At 39.2% G+C, this 22,191-nt stretch overlaps 1 protein-coding gene across 3 annotated transcripts in view; it reads left to right on the top strand.

Moving 5' to 3' along the window:
* Positions 1–22,191, top strand: part of MMP8 (matrix metallopeptidase 8) — a 32,636-nt gene that overhangs the window by 1,867 nt on the left and 8,578 nt on the right. For 2 of the 3 annotated variants that reach the window (XM_033410044.2, XM_033410045.2), the window contains exons 4-6: positions 20,841–21,085; positions 21,774–21,922; positions 22,010–22,135. In XM_033410044.2, the coding sequence (XP_033265935.1) occupies positions 20,841–21,085; positions 21,774–21,922; positions 22,010–22,135 (520 nt within the window). Of the gene's footprint in view, positions 1–18,867; positions 19,178–20,840; positions 21,086–21,773; positions 21,923–22,009; positions 22,136–22,191 lie in introns of those variants that run through there. The other variant, XM_004282196.3, reaches the window with a different exon arrangement.

The following is a 22,191-nucleotide window of genomic DNA, read 5'->3' as shown; positions in this document are numbered from 1 at the left end:
CTAAATATTATTGTTGTGTCTTGTTCCCCTGGTAGTTTTCCTTACAGGACACTCTGAGTGCACTTCACGTTACATTTTGCAGGTGCAAATTTGCAGAAGTTAACTACTGCTGCTGAAAAAATATCAGTACTACACAGATTGTCTTTTTTCTCATTCAGTCAGATTATTTACCATAGGTTTCCTGTGATGCTCTGTGATTAACAGTGCCTCAATTTTATAGCAAATTATTTGTACAATGTTTATTTTCAAATATTTTTTTCTGTTTACCAACATAATAAATACATGCTCAGAAATTTTGAGCAAGTTGCCAATCCCACTGTGGCTCCTTCCTCTGAACCAAAGCCAAGAAGTACAGGGGACTTCTAGTACAGGAAATACTAGAACCAGACACAAACAGTGAGAAAACTGTGAGTGAGCAGATAGACCCAACCAGCATGGGGGAGGAAATATCCTACAGGGGAGAGGCCGAAATGCCTCCAACTGGGGACAGGCTTTGGGAAGCACACTCTACTTGTGTCCTTTCTTCTCACATGTTGCTCTAGGTCCCGTGTCTGTATGGCAGGCCTGGAAGGCAGCAGGACAAGCAAGTAACAAGGGGATAACGTCAGGGCAGTGACCCAATTTCATTCACAGACAAAGCTCAAGTCCCCACTATGATCTACAAGGTCCTATATGCCCTTTCCCCATTACATGCACACCTTCACCTCATTCTCTAATATTCTCCCCCTTGTTTACTCCATTCCAGCTGCATGGACTTCCTTGCTATTTTTTAACATGTGAGGTATATCCATACCTCGGTGCCTTTTCACTGGAATTCTCTTCCCTCAGGTACCTTCATGGATGACTCCCTCACTTATTTCTCAACTCTGTTGAAATGTAACCTTCTCAGTGAGGCCTTTGCTGGTTTACTCTTTTTAATATTACAACCTACACCACCCCTCCACACAAACATACACATATTCCCAATAGTTCTATACAGCCCTACAATTTTATTTTCCATATCTCTTATCACCTTCTAGCATACTATATAACTTAATCACTTATTATATCTACTGTTTATTGCCTGTTTTTCCTGCTATAATGGAAGTTCCATAAGAGGAAGGGCCATTGTTATGTTAACAAAAAAATGTTTTGTTTGATTTGGCTTTGGCATGTTTGTTTGTTTCACTGATATAACTCAAGAACTAAGTAGGTGCTCAATAAAACATTTTAATAAATGTGTGCCGAATTGATGCTGGACGCCAGCAAAGCTGGGAAGTCAAAAACAAAGTATATAGTCAGCTTGACCAACTCCTGAAGGACTCTTCTTTCTGTCCTTCCCAGCCAAGACAGTAGAGAATTACAAGCATGGCAGCAACCCCCAGAATGCTTAGAAGCTGAAAGAGAATTTCTGTGTGGTCCCTCATGGGAGGATCCATTGATGAGAGTGAGAGGTGAGAGTAACTTGGTGCAGACTTTATCACCAAACACCGTGTCCTGAGATGCTTCAATTCCATCCTAGTCCCCAAACTGTCAAAGAGAACAAGCCAGGATCCAGGTTTTAACTCATCTAAAGAGGCCAGGGAAACTACAGTCCCATGGAAATTTGAAATCACAGGAGAAATATGAACTTGGAATACATATATATGCCATTTCATCCAGAATATGTAAAAAGGTCCTACCAACTGTTAATAAAATGACAAATAGGCCAGTTAAAAATGCACAGAGGTATTAAATTGGATTCTTCACAAAGAAAGACATATAAATGATCAATAAACACATGAAAAATATACTTACCATCATTAGTTATCAAGAAAATAAAATTCTCATAAGGTACTACTATAAACCACTAAAATAATTAATATTAGTAAGACTGACAACACCAAATGTTGATGAGAAGCCAAAACATCTACAGCCCTCATACAATATGGAAATTGCTCACAAAGTTAATTATGTACTAAACTTATGACCTTTTCTACATATTTTCCCAAGCTCAATGAGCACATAATACACAAAAACCTTGTTCAAGAATGTTCATAGCAGCTTTATTCATGATAGCCCAAGTCTGGAAACAGAGATATATTCATACAATAGAATATTACATAAAAATGAATATTACATAGAAAGGAAAGTGAATGACCTTCTACTACTGGCATACCTCATTTTATTGCACTTTGCAGATATTGTGTTTTTTACAAATTGAAGGTTTCTTATAACCCTGCATCAAGCAAGTCTATTGCCACCATTTTCCCAACAGCATTTGCTAACTTTGTGTCACTGTGTAACATAATTCTCATAATATTTCAAACTTTTAAAGTATTATTATATGCGTTATGTGATCGTGATCTCTGGTGTTACTATTGTAGTTGTTTTGGAGCACCACAAACCACACCCATATAAGATGGCAAGCTTAATTGATAAATGTTGTGTGTGTTCTGACTGCTCCAATGACCAGATGTTCCCCATCTCCCCATCTTCTCTGGCCTCTCTATTCCCTTAGACACAGCAATATTGAAATTAGTCCAGTTAATAACCCTACAATGGCCTCTAAGTGTTCAAGTTGCACATCTCTCACTTCAAATAAAAAGCTAGAAATGATTCAGCTTAGTGACGAAGGCATATCAAAAGCTGAGTTAGGCCAAAAGCTAGACCTTTTGTGCCAAAAGTTTAGCCAAGTTGTGAATGCAAAAGAAAAGCTCTTGAAGGAGAGTAAAAGTGCTACTCCAGTGAACACAAAAATGATAAGAAAGCAAAACTTCTTTATTCTACTATCACCATATGGCACATGTGGCGAAACTTTAGTCACTTTCCTATTAATACTGGGAATAAGGGAAGGATGCCTACTATCACTGATATTTGTTCAACATAGTCCTGGAACTCTGGTCAAAAATTGACAAGAAAAATAATAATGGATATAGAGATTAAAAGGGAAGAGTCCAAATTACCATTATTTTCAGATAATTAGGTCATTTACGTAGAGAAACCCAAAAGAATCAAAACCCTTTAGACAGAAGAGAAATTTTAATATTTCCAAATATAACATTAACATATCATAATCATTTATATTCCTATATACTCACAATAAAAAGTCGGTAAAATATAGAAAATAAAACACTAATGGCTACAGTAAAATCTACAATCTACCTAGGAAATAATCTAGCAAAAATAGACCTTAACCTTAATAACTAAAATTTTAAGAGCTATTAGAGATATATAAGAAAAACTGAATACCATATTCATGAATAAATGACCTAAAGAGATGAAATAATTTAAAGATGATCTTTTCCCAAAATTAATTTATAAATGTAATGAAACTTCAATTCTATCCAAACAGTATTATTTGGAAAACGAAAACACTGGTTGTGAAGTTTTTATGAAGGAATAAATACACACAAAGAGCTAAGAATTTTGACAAAGCATAAAGAAAGAAAGAGTCCCACCAGACACTGACGTTCTCACAAAACCATTATAAAACTAATACAGGAGCACAGATAGAAGCTAATGGAACCAAATATGAGTCAAGAAACATATCCTTGGCATGATAGAGGAGGCATCACAAGTTAGAAGGTAAAGAATAAATAGTAAATAATGTTTGGAGAAAATTGGTATACTATATGGAAAAAATAAAGGTGGATTCTTTCTCCCGTTCGGTGTTCATGATTAATACTCTTCACCATGTATTGGGTTGACCAAAATGTTCATTCAGGTTTCCCAAATGTTTTGGTCAACACAATATTTCCAGCTCTCCACCTACTGGACACATGGAAGTATTACACTGCCTGGCTTACTGGCAGTGGGTGGGGCCACATGACTAGCTCGAGAGTGAATTGTGAGTGGTGGTGGCATGCGGCTCCTCTGGGCTGGAACATTTAATTGCCTGCACAGAACCCTTCAGACGTCTTTTTCCATCCAACGTAACAACTGATAGAATTCAAAACTATGGCTCCTCCGGAAATCTGGGAAACAAGGTTACTACCATGAGAAGAGCCCCTCTGTCCAACCAGGATGGATGCATAGCATGAGCAAGAAGTAAACTTTTATTGCTTTAAGAAACATTGAAGAATTCAGAGCTTATAACCACAGAATAATTTAACCTATCCTCTTTGGTATAAACCACATACAAAATTAAACTTTGAATGGATTTAAGATCTCAAAGTTAAAAACTATAAAAAATAAGTGAAAAAATCAATAGAATATTTTTGTTACCTTAAGATGGAGAAGAATATCTCAAACAACACCAAAAAAAGCATAAACTATAAGAGGTAAATTGATGTTTGACTACATCAAAATTCAAAAATTATATTAAATGAGGGACATCAAAAACAAAGGCAAGGAAAAATTGAAAGATAGAGAAGATATTTGCAACATATGAAACTAAAGAAGGATTAATATGTGGTCCATACAGGAAATTCCTCCAATTCAACATGAAAAAGATAAGTAATTCAATAGAAATACAAGTGAAGAAAATAAGCTAGCAATTAACAGGAGAAGAAACTTAGGGAACCAAGAGCATCTGAAGAGATATTCAATGCAACTTTTCTTTTTCTTTTATATTAACATTTTTATTGGAGTATAATTGCTTTACATTGGTGTTTTAGTTTCTGCTTTATAACAAAGTAAATCAGTTATACATATACATACATTCCCATTACTCCTCCCTCTTGCATCTCCTTACCACCCTCCCTATCCCACCCCTCTAGGTGGCCACTAAGCACCAAGCTGATCGTCCTGTGCTATGTGGCTGCTTCCTACTAGCTATCTATTTTACATTTGGTAGTGTATATATGTCCATGCCATTCTCTCACTTCAATCCAGCTTACCCTTCCCCCTCCCCATGTCCTCAAGTCCATTCTCTACATCTGCATCTTTATTCCTGTCCAGGCCCTAGGTTTTTCAGAACCATTTTTTTTTTTTGGATTCCCTATATATGTGGTAGCATATGGTATTTATTTTACCCTTTCTGACTTACTTCACTCTGTATGATAGACTCTAGGCCCATACTCCACACAATAAATAACTCAATTTCATTTCTTTTTATGGCTAATATTCCATTGTGTATATGTGCCACATCTTCTTTATCCATTCATCTTAGGTTGCTTCCATGTCCTGGCTATTGTAAATAGAACTGCAATGAACATTTTGGTACATGACTCTTTTTGAATTATTGTTTTCCCAGGGTATATGACCAGTAGTGGGATTGCTGGGTCATATGGTAGTTCTATTTTTAGTTTTTTAAGGAACCTCTATGCTGTTCTCCATAGTGGCTGTATCAATTTACATTCCCATCAACAGTGCACGAGGGTTCCCTTTTCTCCACACCCTCTCCAGCATTTATTGTTTGTAGATATTTTGATGATGGCCATTCTGACTGGTGTGAAGTGATAAGTCATTGTAGTTTTGATTTTCATTTCTCTGATGATTAGTGATGTTGAGCATCCTTTCATGTGTTTGTTGGCAATCTGTATATCTTCTTTGGAGAAATGTCTGTTTATATCTTCTGCCCATTTTTGGACTGGGTTGCTTGTTTTTTGATATTGAGCTGCATGAGTTGCTTATAAATTTTGGAGAGTAATCTTTTGTCAGTTGCTTCATTTGCAAATATTTTCTCCCATTCTGAAGGTGGTCTTTTCATCTTGTTTATGGTTTCCTTTGCTATGCAAAAGCTTTGAAGTTTCATTAGGTCCCATTGTTTATTTTTGTTTTTATTTCCATTTCTCTAGGAGGTGGGTCACAAAGGCTCTTGCTGTGATGTACATCATAGAGTGTTCTGCCTATGTTTTCCTCTAAGAGTTTTATAGTGTCTGGCCTTAAATTTAGGTCTTTAATCCATTTCGAGTTTACTTTTGTGTATGGTGTGAAGGAGTGTTCTAATTTCATTCTTTTACATGTAGCTGTCCAGTTTTCCCAGCACCACTTATTGAAGAGGCTGTCTTTTCTCCATTGTATATTCTTGCCTCCTATATCAAAGATAAGTTGACCATAGGTGCGTGGGTTTATCTCTGGGCTTTCTATCCTGCTCCATTAATCTATATTTCTGTTCTTGTGCCAGTACCATACTGTCTTGATTACTGTAGCTTTGTAGTGTAGTCTGAAATCAGGGAGCCTGATTCCTCTAGCTCCGTTTTTCTTTCTCAAGATAGCTTTGGCTATTCAGGGTCTTTTTTGTTTCCATACAAATTGTGAAATTTTTTGTTCTTGTTCTGAAAAATGCCATTGGTAGTTTGATAGGGATTGCAGTGAATCTGTAGATTGCTTTGGGTAGTATAATCATTTTCACAATGTTGATTCTTCCAATCTGTGAACATGGTATATCTCTCCATCTGTTTGTATCATTTTTAATTTCTTTCATCAGTTTCTTATAGTTTTCTGCATACAGGTCTTTTGTCTCCTTAGGTACATTTATTCCTAGGTATTTTCTTGTTTTTGTTGCAATGGTAAATGGGAGTGTTTCCTTAATTTCTCTTTCAGATTTTTCTTCCTTAGTGTATAGGGATGCAACAGATTTCTGTGCATTGATTTTGTATCCTGCTACTTTACCAGATTCATTGATTAGCTCTAGTAGTTTTCTGGTAGCAGCTTTAGGATTCTCTATGTATAGTACCATGTCATCTGCAAACAGTGACAATTTTACTTTTTTTCTGATATGGATTCTTTTTATTTCTTTTTCTTCTCTGATTGCTGTGGCTAAAACTTCCAAAACTATGCTGAATAGTAGTGGTGAGAGTGGACAACCTTCTCTTGTTCCTGATCTTAGTTGAAATAGTTTCAGTTTTTCACTATTGAAAATGATGTTGGCTATGGGTTTGTCATATGTGGCCTTTATTATGTTAAGTTCCCTCTATACCTACTTTCTGGAGGGTTTTTATCATAAATGAGTGTTGAACTTTGTTGAAAGCTTTTTTGCATCTATTGAGATGATCATATGGTTTTTATTCTTCAGTTTGCTAATATGGTGTATCACATTAATTGATATGTGTGTATTGAAGAATCCTTGCATTCCTGGGATAAACCCCACTTGATCATGGTGTATGGTCCTTTTAATGGGCTGCTGGATTCTGTTTGCTAGTATTTTGCTGGCGATGTTTGCATCTATGTTCATCAGTGATATTGGTCTGCAGTTTTCTTTCTTTGTGACATCTTAGTCTGGTTTTGGTATCAGGGTGATGGTGGCCTCATAGAATGAGTTTGGTAGTGTTCCTCCCTCTGCTATATTTTGGAAGAGTTTGAGAAGGATAGGTGTTAGCTCTTCTCTAAATGTTTGATAGGATTCACCTATGAAGCCATCTGGTCCTGGGCTTTTGTTTGTTGGAAGATTTTTAATCACTGTCTCAATTTAAGTGCTTGTGATTGGTCTGTTTATATTTTCTATTTCTTCCTGGTTCAGTCTCAGAAGGTTGTGCTCTTCTAAGAATTTGTCCATTTCTTTCAGGTTGTCCATTTTATTGGCATATAGTTGTTTGTAGTAATCTCTCATGACCCTTTGTATTTCTGCAGTGTCAGTTGTTACTTCTCTGTTTTCATTTCTAATTCTATTGATTTGAGTCTTCTCCCTTTTTTTCTTGATGAGTCTGGCTATTGGTTATCAAATTTGTTTATCTTTCAAAGAACCAGCTTTTAGTTTTATTGGTCTTTGCTATTGTTTCCTTCACTTCTTTTTCATTTTTTTTCTGATCTGATCTTTATGATTTATTGCTTTCTTTCTGCTGACTTTCTGGTATTTTTGTTCTTCTTTCTCTAATTGCTTTAGGTGTAAGTTTAGGTTGTTTATTTGAGATGTTTCCTGTTTCTTGAGGGAGGATTGTACTGCTATAACCTTCCCTCTAAGAACTGCTTTTGCTGCATCCCATAGGTTTTGGGTCATTGTGTTTTCATTGTCATTTGTGTCTAGGTATTTTTTTATTTCTTCTTTGATTTCTTCAGTGAACTCTTTGTTATTAAGTAGTGTATTGATTAGCCTCCATGTGTTTGTATTTTTTACAAATTTTTTCCTGTAATTGATATCTAGTCTCATAGCATTGTGGTCAGAAAAGATACTTGATACAATTTCAATTTTCTTAAATTTACCAAGGCTTGATTTGTGACCCAAGATATCTCTCAGTCCTACTTTTTAATCATGGAAATACAGATGTAAACAAGATACAAAGGTATATCCATTAAAATGGCAGAAATTAGAAATTCTGATAAAATTAATTGCTGGGAAAAAGATGGAGAATATAAACATTCATTTACAGCTGGTATGAGTGTTCATTGGTACAACAATTGTGAAGCAATATCTGCTAGTATTGTAAGAATGCCTAAGCCCTAACCCCAGCAATTCCACTCCTGGGTATAAATTCTGACCATGGTCCATAGGAGACTTATAGGTGGATGACTATTAAAAAACTATTTGACAGCAGGGAGGTAGTAGCAGCCTGGGTGGCCTTTGTTTAGTGACTGACAAATAGGATGTGAGCTATCTATATCTATCTACCTATCATCTATCTATCTATCTATCTGTCTATCTGTATTATCAGAATACTACGCAGCAGTGAGAAGCAGTACACTAAAGTAACTTTAGAGCAGCAAGGACTGACCTCAAAGATGAAGTGTTTATTGAAAATGTAAGAAACAGAATGAAATATAAAGAACAGTGCCATTTAAAAAAAATAATAAGATCCACATACAAAACAACACTATATATTTTTCAGCAATATATGCAGAGTTAAATGAACATTTGGAAGGAAAACTAGAAGGAAATGTATTAAATATTTTGAGGCTGCAGATGGTATTTGTGCTGTGGATGGTAAAGAGAAGAACGGTGAGAAAAATATTAAAGGTGTCTATATAGACTAATAAGGATAATGTGTCATGAACTGAGGGCTGTGTGTAACAAAATTTGAGTTAAAAAAAGAAAGAAAAAAGAAGGGAAATGGAAAAGGAAGGAGAAGGGAAGAGAAAGAAAGGGAAGGAAAGGAAATGGGAGAAAGGAAAAGGAAAGAAAACTTGAAAAATACTAAATATTCCAAAAATAGAACATGAATCATCTGTAATCTTACCACCCAATGATAAGCACTGTTAATACTTTGGGCTATTAACTTCTGGTATTTTTAATGCTTATGCTTTTCTTTATAAATATGAAAATATATTGTGCCTACTTTTTTACAGCCTGAATTCTTCACATAGTAAATATCATGATATTAAGTAGTCCCTATGTATGTATTAACTGAAAAAGTACTTACTGATCACATACTATGTGGATGCTCTATTTTAGGCATTTTGGATACCTCAGTAAACAAAACAATGAGAGCTGTTTTCGTGGGGTTCAAGGAAAACAGATACTAAGTAGTCAATATAATTTATTTAAGTATATAGGAAGATGACACATGTCATGGGGGAATAAGAAAAAGTTCACAGGAAGAGGAGAATGAAGAGTGCTGGGGAGGGCGTGTCAACTGAGTCACTGATTAATTAGAATAGTCAGGTTAGGATTTATTGGCAAGTTGTCCTTTAAGAGCAGACTTAAAGAAGAGCAGGACCTAGGCATGTGAAAGTCCGAGGAAGAGTGTTCAAGTAGAGGGAATAGTCAAGGCAAGGACCCTAAGATAGAACATGCATGATGGAGTCAAGGAAAAGCAAGTAGCTTATGAGGCTCCGGCAGAGCAAGGGAAGCCAAGAATAGGAATTGAGGTAAGAGATGGGCCAGATCAGAAAGGCCCTTGTAATCCATTGAAGGACTTTCATTTTCACTCTGGGTAAAATCAAAATTGGGACCTCTTGCAGCATTTTGAGCAAAGTAATGTATGCTGACTGCTGTGTTGAGCATACATTGTAGAGTAGCCAGAACAGAAACAAGAAGGCCTATTGTCCTGGCAAGAAATGATGGTGGTTCAGACCAAGGTAGCAGTGGAGCAGAAACATGAAAGAAATCATTTCCATGCTTCCTTCTCTTCTCTGCACGGATATCAATTTTCTTGCAGGTTCTTCTGTACCTCATTTCTGTTGATGGTAGGTAGTCATCAAGTCTTCAACCGTTATTTGACAGACTTAAAATATTTTCTTCTACCAGCAAATTGTGCAAATTGTCCAAAGCAAATTGTGACATGTATGACAGTCACTGTGTGACCATAGATGGCCCTATCAGTGACCTTCTAAAACTGCTACCTACAACATGACATTAAGATTTTCTTCTGTTAATGGAGTACAAAATTGTGTGCTTAGGGAGTGTGTGGCCACTCTGTGGAGTTCTCATTCTGTTTTCTCACCTGCAGCCAACTATGCATTTTAATGGGCCTTGGCTGAGTCTCCAATGCTCAGTTCTCCAAGTAACCTGCCTCGTTCAAACCCTTGCTAAGTGAGATAACGGCCATCTGTGTTCACGTTTCTGTTTCAGACTACTGACCTGATCAAACAGCTCACTGCCCAGATGGACTCTGGGCACCCTCTAGTAGTTTTACATGGGCATGACCACCACTAGCTTGGCTAAGGATGACAGGTCTCTTCCATGACTTGATTTAGGCCTTGTTTACTACTCTACAGCAGCCTAGCCTTGGAGAATCTGACATTTTACACTCGGGACACACTGTAGTCCTGGAAACTTCTTCTATATCTAATAACAATCTTTAATCTTTAGCATTAAGACATAGAAAAATGTCTGGACGGAGACATATCAAAACGCTAACAGTGGTCATCTCCAGAGGATGGGAGTGGAGTGAGGTGGGGGGTTTGGGGAACTTCACATTTACTTTTCATACTTCTGCGTGTTTGAAATTGTTTTCTTTTTTTTAACAGCATATTCCTGTATTACTAGAATACTTTTAAAATAAAATAAATCTTTTGAATAGCTCTTTGTAGTTTATAGTCTGCTTTTCATCTATTACCTCTTTAGAACCCATGGCTATCCTGTGAGATACTTTCCTAATCAGTTGTCAGAGAACTCTTATCTATTATTTTGCACTATGTGCAGACACTTTCCATGCAAATCTATATTTAATCATCACGACAATCATACTGTGTAGCTGATATTGCCACCATTTTACAGGAGGAAACTGAGGCTTATGGATGTGAAGTGAATTGTTCAAGGTTCCACAGCTGTAAGTGGCCAATCAGAGATGTGAAATTGAGGCACAGAGATAAAGGAACTTGTCCATGGTCAAGTAAACGGTAGAAAGGGGTCAAACCCAGGTCTCCAGACTTCCACTCCACATACAAAAGATAAACTAGCTCCCTGTGAGGGCCCTGGGACTTCGGCTCAGGCTCCTCTGAAGTTCTGTCCTCATGTGCAAGGCAACCACACTTGAAGAATTTGGAGGAAGGAAGGGTCGGAATATTCCTATGGGGACCTTAGTGTAACATTTGAACTAAAGAAGCTACTAAGGTAAAAGGTGACCTCCAGGGTATGACTTTGTTGAGCTTTAATGGAACGAGTTTGGATCGAAGTTATGAAACAAAAACTGAATTCCCAAATCCACTTACATTACACACCTGCTAGCCATGTGACCTTGGGTAATTCACTTAACCTCTCTGATCCTCGATTTCTGTATTGCTTTAAAAACCCATACTTAAGAGATTTACATGAAAGTGATCTTGCAAAGGCACTTACTACAGCCCCTGATTTATAATGGGTGTTTAGTAAGTACTCAAATGGGTACCAGGTTGGGTGTAGGTCATCCTGGGATTATAGGGCATGATCTCCTAAAGGACTTTCGAACCACATGCAGACCCACAGATTCTCAGGTGCCCTTCTCTGTGCAGTCACTCCACACATTTACTGGCCACCCCCATCTCTTCCCATTGAAAATTATTGCCACACATTTACTGGCCACCCCCATCTCTTCCCATTGAAAATTATTGCCCCAAAGATGTCCACACTCAAATCCCTGGACATCTGTGAATATGCTAATTTACATGGCAAATGAGACTTTACAAGTGTTACTAAGGTTAAAGACCTTGAACTGGGGAGAGTATCCATGTGGGCCCAATCTAATTACCAGAGAACCTTTCCCAGCTGTGGTCAGGGAAAGATGTGATGTCAGAAGAAGGGTTAAAGAGAAGCACTCATTCTGGCTTTGAAGACGGAGGAAGGAGGCCACAGCTGAGGCACACAGGCAGCCTTTAGGGACTGAAAGCAGCAAGGAATCCAGTTCTCCCCTGGAGCCTCCAGAAGGAAAAAAAACCATGCTGACACCTAGATTTTAGCCCAGTGAGACCCATATCAGACTTCAGACTATACAACTGTAAGAGAATACATCTGCCTTGTTTTAAGCCACTAAACTTATGGTAATTTGTTACAGCACCCATAGGAAACTAATACACAGCAGTATGTAGATAGCCAGTCACCAAAAGGCCTATGTGGTGTCTTTCTGATATTCCAGGTTTAAAGAGTTGAGAACCATTGATCAAGACAAGGGAGAACAGTATCAAGTGGGGTCCCTAAAGATGTGAGACAGAGTTTATTCAGATGAGCTCTCGACTCCAGTGGTGCCAGGCAAGGGGGAGGCTGGGCCAGGAGGGGACAAGGGCAGAGGTGCAATGTGAGGAAGCACTGGATGAGGCCTCCAAGAATCTGAGTGTGAGGGGAGGGTGCGAGGATGGTGGTGATGAGAAGGCCATTGGTGTGTTTTGTTTTGTTTTGTTTTGCTCTGACGGCATTTGCAGACAGAGGGGGAAGGCGTCAATGAGGGAAAAGAAAAAGAGTGGGGAGAAGGTTTAAAGAGAACAGGCTCTGGTGTAGAAATACAAAGAGAGATCCGTGGACACCAGGAAGGGCAGTTATCAGGAGTCTGGGATGAGGGAAATCAGATTTTTGTGACAGAAACTGAGGTAATTTGCCTATGGTAGGAGGTAGTATCTCTTGGTATAGCAAGGTGGGCATGAGACTGAATAACCAGGAGTGGAGAAGATTCAGAAAACACACACCTCAGGAGAAACGAAAAACAAGACATCCCAGCCATAGAGCTGGACTGCTTGAGGAGGGAAGAGAATTTGGGCAAATTCAGTCAGCAGTTGCCTCCCACCAGAAACAGAGCAGCTTGGAATGGAAATGCCTATCATGTCGTGGTCTGTTCTCATGGGTCTCTGTCAAACGGGTATGTGTACAGTTACTGACTATCGCTGGGTCATTTTTTTCCTCATTTTTGTCTTATCCTCAACACCTTCCAGTTGGGAGGGGAGTTGAAAAGGAAGGGGGTGGTAAATGGAAATGTTTGAAGCTAATAAACAAGGTAGGGATTGGATCCTTGTTGCCAACGGTAGCCTTCTCATAGGCCTGGGCCATCACTGCTGCTCAGCCAGGCTTTACTGGCCTCAGCTGCCAGTTGAATTTATTACCACAGCTTTTGTAAGTCACCTCCAATTCCTTCAGGCTCAAGCCCTGACCTGGCTCCCACCTGCCAACCTCAAGACAACAGCTCTTATGTTATCCAGACAATAGATATTATCCAGTGTAGATTCCCCAGTGTATGTCTGTGTTGTGAATGGTTGCCCCGGAGATGAGTTGTGTGGTGACCCAGGTTCCCGCCTGTCTTCCTCAACCTCATTTATTCACCACCCATCTTTGAACAAAGAGAGATATCTCTCCTCTTCTTGTAGGAAGACCCATGGCCATCCCCAGGGCCAGGTCCTTTCACTACAACTTTTATACCATCCTTCAATTGTTCTCCTCCCCATCCTAGTCTGTCCTAGGCACTGTGACCATGTTAGCTTTATTAACTCATCTCAGATCACCACTAGGCCCAGAAACCAAAAATGACTGCTTTTTATTGACCTTTTTGATGTTCAGTCCCTGCCATTCCACCATCTGGTTCCAACCTACCTTTCCAACGTGTTTCCCTTTATAAATTCTATCCTTACAACCCCAGTACCTTGTTAGTCTCCACATATAAACCAAGGTTTCTGTGATATTGTGATTTATAAGAAATATATATTTGGTCATTCAGAACCACAGTTTCTGAGTCACAGCTCACAAAACCCATGGGATTTCCTAAGTGTTGAGAATGATAAAGGTGTCTTTTGTTAATGAGGTGACTTTTGGAAAATGCCTAAGAATGGAGGCTGGTCACTGAAAGATACAACCATATGATTAAATGTTGGAACTCTCAGCATGACCCACTGATCTCTGGGGAGAGGGGCAGGGGAGGAGGTTGAGTAAGAGTTGGGCAGGGGAGGAGCTTGAGTAAGCTGCCAATGGCCAATGATTTAATCAATCGTGCCTATGCAATGAAGCCTCCATAAAAACCCAAATGGACAGAGTTTGGCGAGCTTCCAGGTTGGTGGCCATGTGGAAATGAGTGCCCCTCCCCACACACCTTGCCCTATGCATCTCTTCCATTGGGCTAATTGTGAGTTATATCCTTTTATAATAAATGAGTGGTTTACTAACTAAAATGTTTTGCTGAGTTCAGTGAGCTGTTCTAGAAAATTAATCAAACCCAAGGAGAAGGCCGTGGGAACTCCTGATTTATCACCAGTTGGTCAGAAGTACAGGTGATAACTTGGGCTTCTGACTGGCGTCTGAAGTGGTGGGGTCGGGGAGAGTCTTGTAGAACTGAACCCATAACCTGTGGAATCAGATATTCTCTCCAGGTAGTGTCAGGACTGAGTTGAATTCTCAGAAACCCTGCTGGTGTCCAAGAATACCTTGTCGGATTTGTGGTGACCCCACCCCCACTCCAAACACACACACACACACACACACATTGAAATTGCATCTCAGAATACCAAGTCTCTCATATCTCTGCCTTTGCTCTTTGTTTCTTCTAATTCCACCCTCATTACCTGAATATCAATGCCAAAATTCAGTCCATTGTTTGAAATTTATCTCAAGGCCACTCCCTCCATGAAGTCTCTGCTGATCTCTTCAATGAGTGTGATTGTTCCTTCTCTTGAACCCTTAAGGTGTGGATGTTCACGTTCTTGTGTATGTTCTCTATACTCTCTTACAAAGGGGTTCTTAACTCATTCTCAGAATCACTTGGGATGCTCCCTAAAATTATGTATGCCTGTGCCCTACCCCAGAGATTCGGACTTGGGGGCTGGAGTGGAGCACACTTATGTGTATTTTTTTTATATTTATTTATTTATTTGGCTAAGCCCAGTCTTAGTTGCAGCACACAGGTTATTCCTTGCCACATGCAGGATATTTAGTTGCAAGCATGCATGTGGGATCAAGTGTCCAAACCAGGGATTGAACCAAGGACCCCTGCATTGGGAGCTCAGAGTCTTAGCCACTGGACTACCAGGGAAGTCCCACACTTATCTGTATTTTTAATACAGACTCTTATGTAGAGCCAAGACTGAGAACTACTGCCTTATTTTGAATTTTTCCTCACTGAGAGAACAAAGGAGAGATTACCAGGAAAGATAAATGGAAAGGTATGTTGGAATCAGATCTCTAGACCTCACTTTCCTTATCTTTAAAATAGGGATAATAACCCCTTCTTCCTTGCATTATTATGAACCTAAAGGGAGATAATATATAGCCAACATCTAAGGCTGAGTCCTAAGAGTGAAGACACCACACACATTCCCTCACTTGACAGTAAAGACTGCCAGCTTAGTGCAGTGTTTAGTACATGATGGCTTGTGTGATTTTTAACTTAACCATTTATACTCTGTGTGAAGGGTGTGTAACTTACACACATATGTTCCCTGGCTGCCCTGAGCTCTGGATGCTGAAGGAAGCTATATGGAAGTTACTTCATCACTCAGTGGCTTAACCTTGAAGCACTTCTCTTTCTGGAAAAGAGGAGCTTTTCAACATTGCTAACTCCACTTATAGCATGGACATAAGAACGATCATGGCCATAACTTCATCACACTCACAATACAGGGAAAAGGGCACAGGAGGGTTTACACGGAGCTCCCACATACACTCTCTCATCCAATCCTCCTGAGGCCATACGAGGGAGATGTTAATGTCCCAGTTTTATAGATGTGGAAGTCGAGGCTCAGAAGAACTTAGATGATTTGCTAAAAGTTACATAAGTAGGAAGTGGCAGAACTACAATTCGAACCCAGTTAGTGTAATTTCACATCTGATGCTCTTTACCTTCACCACAACTGACCCCAACAATTATCTGTTCATTTGATCAGGGGGTAGAGACGTCCATCCTGATCATCACAGTTCAAAACTGCTTGATGCAGAAGACATTTTGCCTGTGAATGAATCAAAGGTCCACCTGCGTCACTGGGTAAACTTCTGTACTTAGTGTGTGCTGTTTCCTCTACCACTCACATTCCCCGTTGGCAAACTCCCACTCAGCTTTCAAGATTCAGCACACAGGAGCACCTCCAGGTAGCTTTCCCTGCTGCCTATGCCCACTCCAGCTAGCTAGACACATTCTTCTCCTTTTTTCTCTCTTTTAAACTAAAGAGAAAACAAACTATATCTATGCAATCAGTTCCTTCTTGTTGGGCTGAAAAAGCAAAACTAAGCTGTAAAATTACAAGTTGCTACCTCTGCTATGGAACAGCACATCGGGTGATCAGACAAGGTTGCTATCTACAGGGGGTGGCATTATGGAGACAGAATGGTCCTCCATTGTCATTCATTGTCTCTGTCCAAAACTAAATTTCCACTGTCTTTTTTACTTGCTCTGAAATTCATATTATGGTGAACAAAGACTTCATTAAAAAAAAAAAGTTAGCTCGTTTGTCTTTTTTTTTTCTAGTAAGAAATTGGCTTAAATGGCCCCTAAGTGCACACTAAAATGGAAATGACTGATAGCTGGTCTTTTCCCAGAAGCAGATTTTCAGAGGAGAGAGAGCCTGAGAGAACTCTGGGTTCCAGGCACCAGAAGAAGGGAGGTGCAGACACTGTGGAGGTGAGGGGAGGTCAGGTGTAGAGAAAGAATTCAGAAAGCGGAAGGCGGAGGCCCTGAAAACAGGTGTGGCTTTCTCCACCAGGTGTGTTCTGGTTTTTAACACAACATTTACACAAACACTAGAAAACTGAGTTTACCAAAGTTTGGGATTCTTGTCTAAATTGTGTCCCATTATGTTCAGGAGAAAGTACATTTATAAACCTTATAAACAAGGTAGTGAATCAAAATAACATAGGGTAGACCAATGTTAAGGCATTCTCATTTAGGAAGAAAAGGTTTTTTCACTAAAGATCTAATGCAGAGGAAGCCACATCATGACTAAGTTGTGTACACAGGGGAGGTTAACATGATCATGACCTTGGAACTGCTTGAACAAATTGGAAAAAACTAGCACATGAGGACAAGGAATAGATCCCCAAATCTCTGCACATCCACATTCTACTTTTTCTTTGAGGACAAGTTCACATGCTACATCCTTCATGAAGAATTCCCTGATTCTACCTAACCCAATCATTGCACTTTCCTCCAGACTCCCACAGTATTTAATCTGAACCACTATTAACTTATCTCCAATAATCTAGTACCCATCACAGCACCTGGCATACAATAGGTGTCAGGAAATATTTCTTGAGTGAATGTAAGAATCTACATCATAAACATTCGTCTGCTATCCGGATAGGTTCTAACCCAAGACATATTTCTTTGGATTGTCTAAAAGGCTCTTAGGAGACTCCAGGAGGGAACTGAACCATCTACCATAGCATCTCAAATAATATATTAACACATGTTATACATCATACATGTTGACATATACATTTATGCACAGGAATACCTGCCCTTACAGAATACAGTTGGCCCTTGAACAACATAGGTTTGAACTTCATGGGTCTACTTATACCTGGATTTTTTTTCAATAATAAATACTACAGTACTACATGATCAGCACTGTTGAATCTGCTGATGTGGAATCATGGATACAGAGGAACTGAGTATACACAGGGCTGACTATAAACTATATGCAAATTTTCAGTTGCACAGAGGGTCAGCACCCCTAACCCTCCCCCTTGTTAAGGGTCAACTGTATATATAAATATATGTAAATGAATGTATACAAAGACTGTGTATGGTAACAATCTACATGCACATAGAGTCAGAATAAGTGAGACCAGGTGACACAATTTGAAAGCAAGCCCAAGGGCCTCTGATCAATACAGCCGCTACATAGCCATGTTGCCTGAAAGTCCTCTCAGGGTCTTTTCCGTTGGGAGTGTACAAGGCATCTCATGCTCACTCTCCCTGTCTTCTCCATGAACACAAGCCAAGGCCTCCCAGTTGTTACAGCCCTGGAGCTACTGCTCCACTGTGGGCCAGCCGGGTGCTGGAGTGGAAGACTAGAAAACAGGGCCTGATGTGGTAGCTGCCAGCTCAGCCTCTAAACATACCCCCTACCATTGAATCCTGGCTCCTCCATAAGGTTAGCATGTGATTTATATAAGCCATCTCACTTCTCTGGATTTTCTTTATATCTGCAAAATGCAAATAATAATAGCATCTACCTCCCAAGGTCTTGTGAGGATGGACTGAGGTCATATACATACAGCATGTAAGTCTGGGACATAATAAATATTTAGCAAATGATCATTATTATCATTACCATCAGTATTGGTTTCTTTGTCTTTCCCATGCAAAATCCAGCTTGCAGAAAACGCATTGACGCTAAAACCACATCCTCCAGAAACTGCTTTAGGACCCCCATATACATCCAGCTTTGTCACGACGCACACAAGCACACATGTTCCTCACCTACAACAAGGGTGGGTAAGTGCAGAGCTTCTCTAGTTAGGCTCCTTAGCCCCAAGATACCTACCACTAATCAAACAATATTCTACTGCATAAATTAATACAGCCTCAGCATCTGACATGCCCAGAAAATGTAACTGCTGTTCATTAACTTCAGAATTAGTCTCTTATTCCTTTTCCTTGACCAGACAATTTTGCAAAAGTAAATATCTAAAAACCCCCAAAACAGAGCAGCAAATTGTACTTTTTTTTCCATTGAAAGACTCCCCTATTTGGGGGTACTAGATCACATTATAACATTGCAAAACTGTCAGAGTGTAATTAACCCGTGTTGCTTCACATTCCTGATGTGGCAATTGTTTAAGACAGGGCTTTATAAAGGACCAAATGAAAGCAGTGAGTGACATGGGATGCTCTGAACTTCAGGGTACCCATCAGGAGAAGGGGCAGAAGGAAGGCCAGGAGAGGTAGCTTTTGAAGACGAGGCCATGTTCAGTCTGAAGATGCTTCCACTTCTGCTGTTACTCCACGTGCAGCTTTCCAAGACCTTTCTAGTACATTCTGAATTCCTAGAAGAGAAAACTACAAAAATTGTTCAGGTAACTCAACTATCAATTAGGTGGGCAGTTGATTTGCTGGTGATGAGGAAATTGTTTGGGTTCTCTTCTCTTTTTAGTTAAAGCAGCCTGAAAGAATTATGTGAATGATTTGTTTGAGGTTAAACGTCTGGTTTCAATGATTTGGAGAGTTCCAAGCTGGGCCCTCTGAAAGCCAGGCATGCAAACAAGCTGGGCTCTTCAAACCCTCAGAAAATACTGCTGCCGAGCTGCTGCAGCTGGAGAAAACTTTTAGAAGGAATGGTTTTAATTATAAAATGATTTTCTTTCTCACTTACCTAAGATTTTCCCTTCTGGTGTATCTGCAACACAGTTACTACATGACTGGTGCTTTCTACATGGACTTGTTTTGCAGCCAAAAATCTCAGGTGTACATAGAGCACGAGGATGGGAAACTCTAAGGAACTAGAAATCAGTTCATAGTGTAATCATATTTCCTAAAACCAGATTATGGGGCTGTTTATAAACTCTTGAAAGCACTGTAAAAGCAAAACTGATAACTTTTCTCCATTGTTTCACAGTATGAAAGGCCAAATTTTTAAAGGAACACAAGGGAATGCTGTCAGAAATTTGTCATGCACAATTTTCTTAGCATTACAGTTTTAGAAAAGCATTTCTTCTTGTTATTTTTCTTTCACTTAAAAAAATATATTTCTTACAATGATAACAGTAACCCATGGGCTAATAGAAGTGATTAAGTGCTTACTCTGTACAAAGCGCCCCTGCTCAGCATTTCACAAACATTGTCTCATATCATCCTACAACAATCCTATGAGGGCAGCGGATTATTATTTCCACTTTAGAGACAAATGTGAATCTGAAGTCATCTAAGTGATGTGTCCAAGGACACAAAATTAATCTGTGGCAGAGCTAAGATTTGAACCCAAATCTATCTGATCTCAAAGCCTGTGTGAGCACAAAATTGCTCTGTCCTGTGTCACTTGCAAAGTGCCACTTAAGGATGCTTAAGGTGAGAGAAAGAAGTTTCATGATTAGCTTGTTTACACCCCTCAGAACCTTCTTAATGAGCTTTGGCCCCTCCCAAAGAGTTACTGTGGTGGATAAAATGCTAATGACAGTGATGCTGCTGTTGCCCCAAAACATGTTTGGAATTCTTCTTTTGAAGACGTTAATTCTCATTTGAGAAGCAACATGGTGAATTGGGACCTTATTATCTTCTTGGCAAGTTCCTTATTTCTCTGCATCTTCATGTCTTAATATGTATGATTAAACCTTCTCTACAGTAGTGAAAAGAGGATTAGAAAAGAGAATCTGCATTGCTGCAACTAATGCTTCAAGGAGTCAATAAATGCTGATGCTGTTTTGTTTTTCGTTTTTTTATTAAAAATAAGAAGGCAGTCTCCTGACTGTGTACTAGCATTTTGCTTGAGAATGTGGAACTCATCCCTTATGAAATACCTATTTTTATGCATAAATATTAACTGTAGCACTGAATGGATGGACTGTTCTTTCCAGTAGGCAATGTTCTCTCCAAGTCAACCAGAAAATTTGTGCTTTTATCTTTGTGACTATCAGGTTATTAGTTTTGGTTTGACCTCTGCAATAACTTAAAAAGGAATGCAAAATGCACAGAGAACTGAAGGAAATTTCACAGCAAATCTGTTACATGTTTGACTTTCTCCAGAATTACCTAGAAAAGTTCTACCAATTACCAAGGTACAAATATCAGTCTGAAAGGAAGAACAGCGCTAGTGTGATTGTTGAGAAGCTTAAAGAAATGCAGCAATTCTTTGGGCTGAACATAACAGGGAAGCCAAATGAGGAAACCTTGGAGATCATGGGAAAGCCTCGCTGTGGAGTGCCCGATACTGGCAATTTTATGATAACTCCAGGAAATCCCAAGTGGAAACAAACTAATCTGACCTACAGGTAATATTTCTAGAGTTTGAGAATTCACTCATTCAGCCCATGTTCACTGAACACTTATGATGTGTCAGGCACTGTTCTAGGATTCGGAATACACTAGAGACAAACAAATGAATAAATATCCCTGCTCTTATAGAGTTTAGATTCTAGTGACTGAGTATGAGAATGAAAGGGTAAAGATCCCATGGGTTCTTTTCAGTCCAAAGCCTGCCATTTTTGTCTTCTTTCTCTATCAATCTAAAGAGGACTATGGCAATGTTAGGCTGTCTCTCTAAGAATTCACTTTAGGACCCAAAAAAGGCTTAATCATTGCTGGAGAGAATCTAGCCCCACCATTCATGCATCTTGATGATAATAACAATAATAATGATACCCAATGTTTGTTGAATACTACTATTTGCCAAGTAGTGAACTAAATGCTTTACATACATTTAATCCCACAACAACCTTATGAGAGGGGTACTATTTTATTATCCTCATTTTATGAATAAGGAAACTGAGTTTAAAGACATGTAGTAACTTGTCCAGAACCTACGTCTGTCTTCAACTCTAAGTCCCGCACCCCTCCTTGCACCCTCTTCAGTGGTAGCACATCACATATGCACAAACTCCAAACTAGAGCAATTCAATCTACTGATGGACTGCTGTTCTAAACAATAATGAACGCTTCACACACCTTCTCATTTTGAAGGGTTATTAACTATACCCCAGACTTGTCAGAGGCTGAAGTGGAAACAGCTCTTGAGAAAGCCTTTAAACTCTGGAGTCGCGTGTCACCCCTGAACTTCACCAAGACCTCACAGGAAGAAGCAGATATCAAGATTGCCTTTCTCCAAGGAGGTAGGCTCAAAGCAGTCATGCTCGATTTTGCTTTCCCTGGCTAAACTGAGACTTGGCAAATACCCAATACAAATCGTTTTATTTCAGATCATGGGGACAATTCTCCATTTGATGGACCCAATGGGATCCTTGCTCATGCCTTTCAGCCAGGCCCAGGTATTGGAGGAGATGTTCATTTTGATGCAGAAGAAACATGGACCAAAACCTCCAGAAGTAAGTTAACCAAGGTTATGTCCACATGCAGCTTCTAAATGAACTTTTCCACATTA

The sequence above is a fragment of the Orcinus orca genome, chromosome 8 (genome assembly GCF_937001465.1).
Source record: "Orcinus orca chromosome 8, mOrcOrc1.1, whole genome shotgun sequence".
Lineage (NCBI taxonomy): Eukaryota > Metazoa > Chordata > Mammalia > Artiodactyla > Delphinidae > Orcinus > Orcinus orca.
This window is presented reverse-complemented; position numbering and strand designations above follow the sequence as displayed.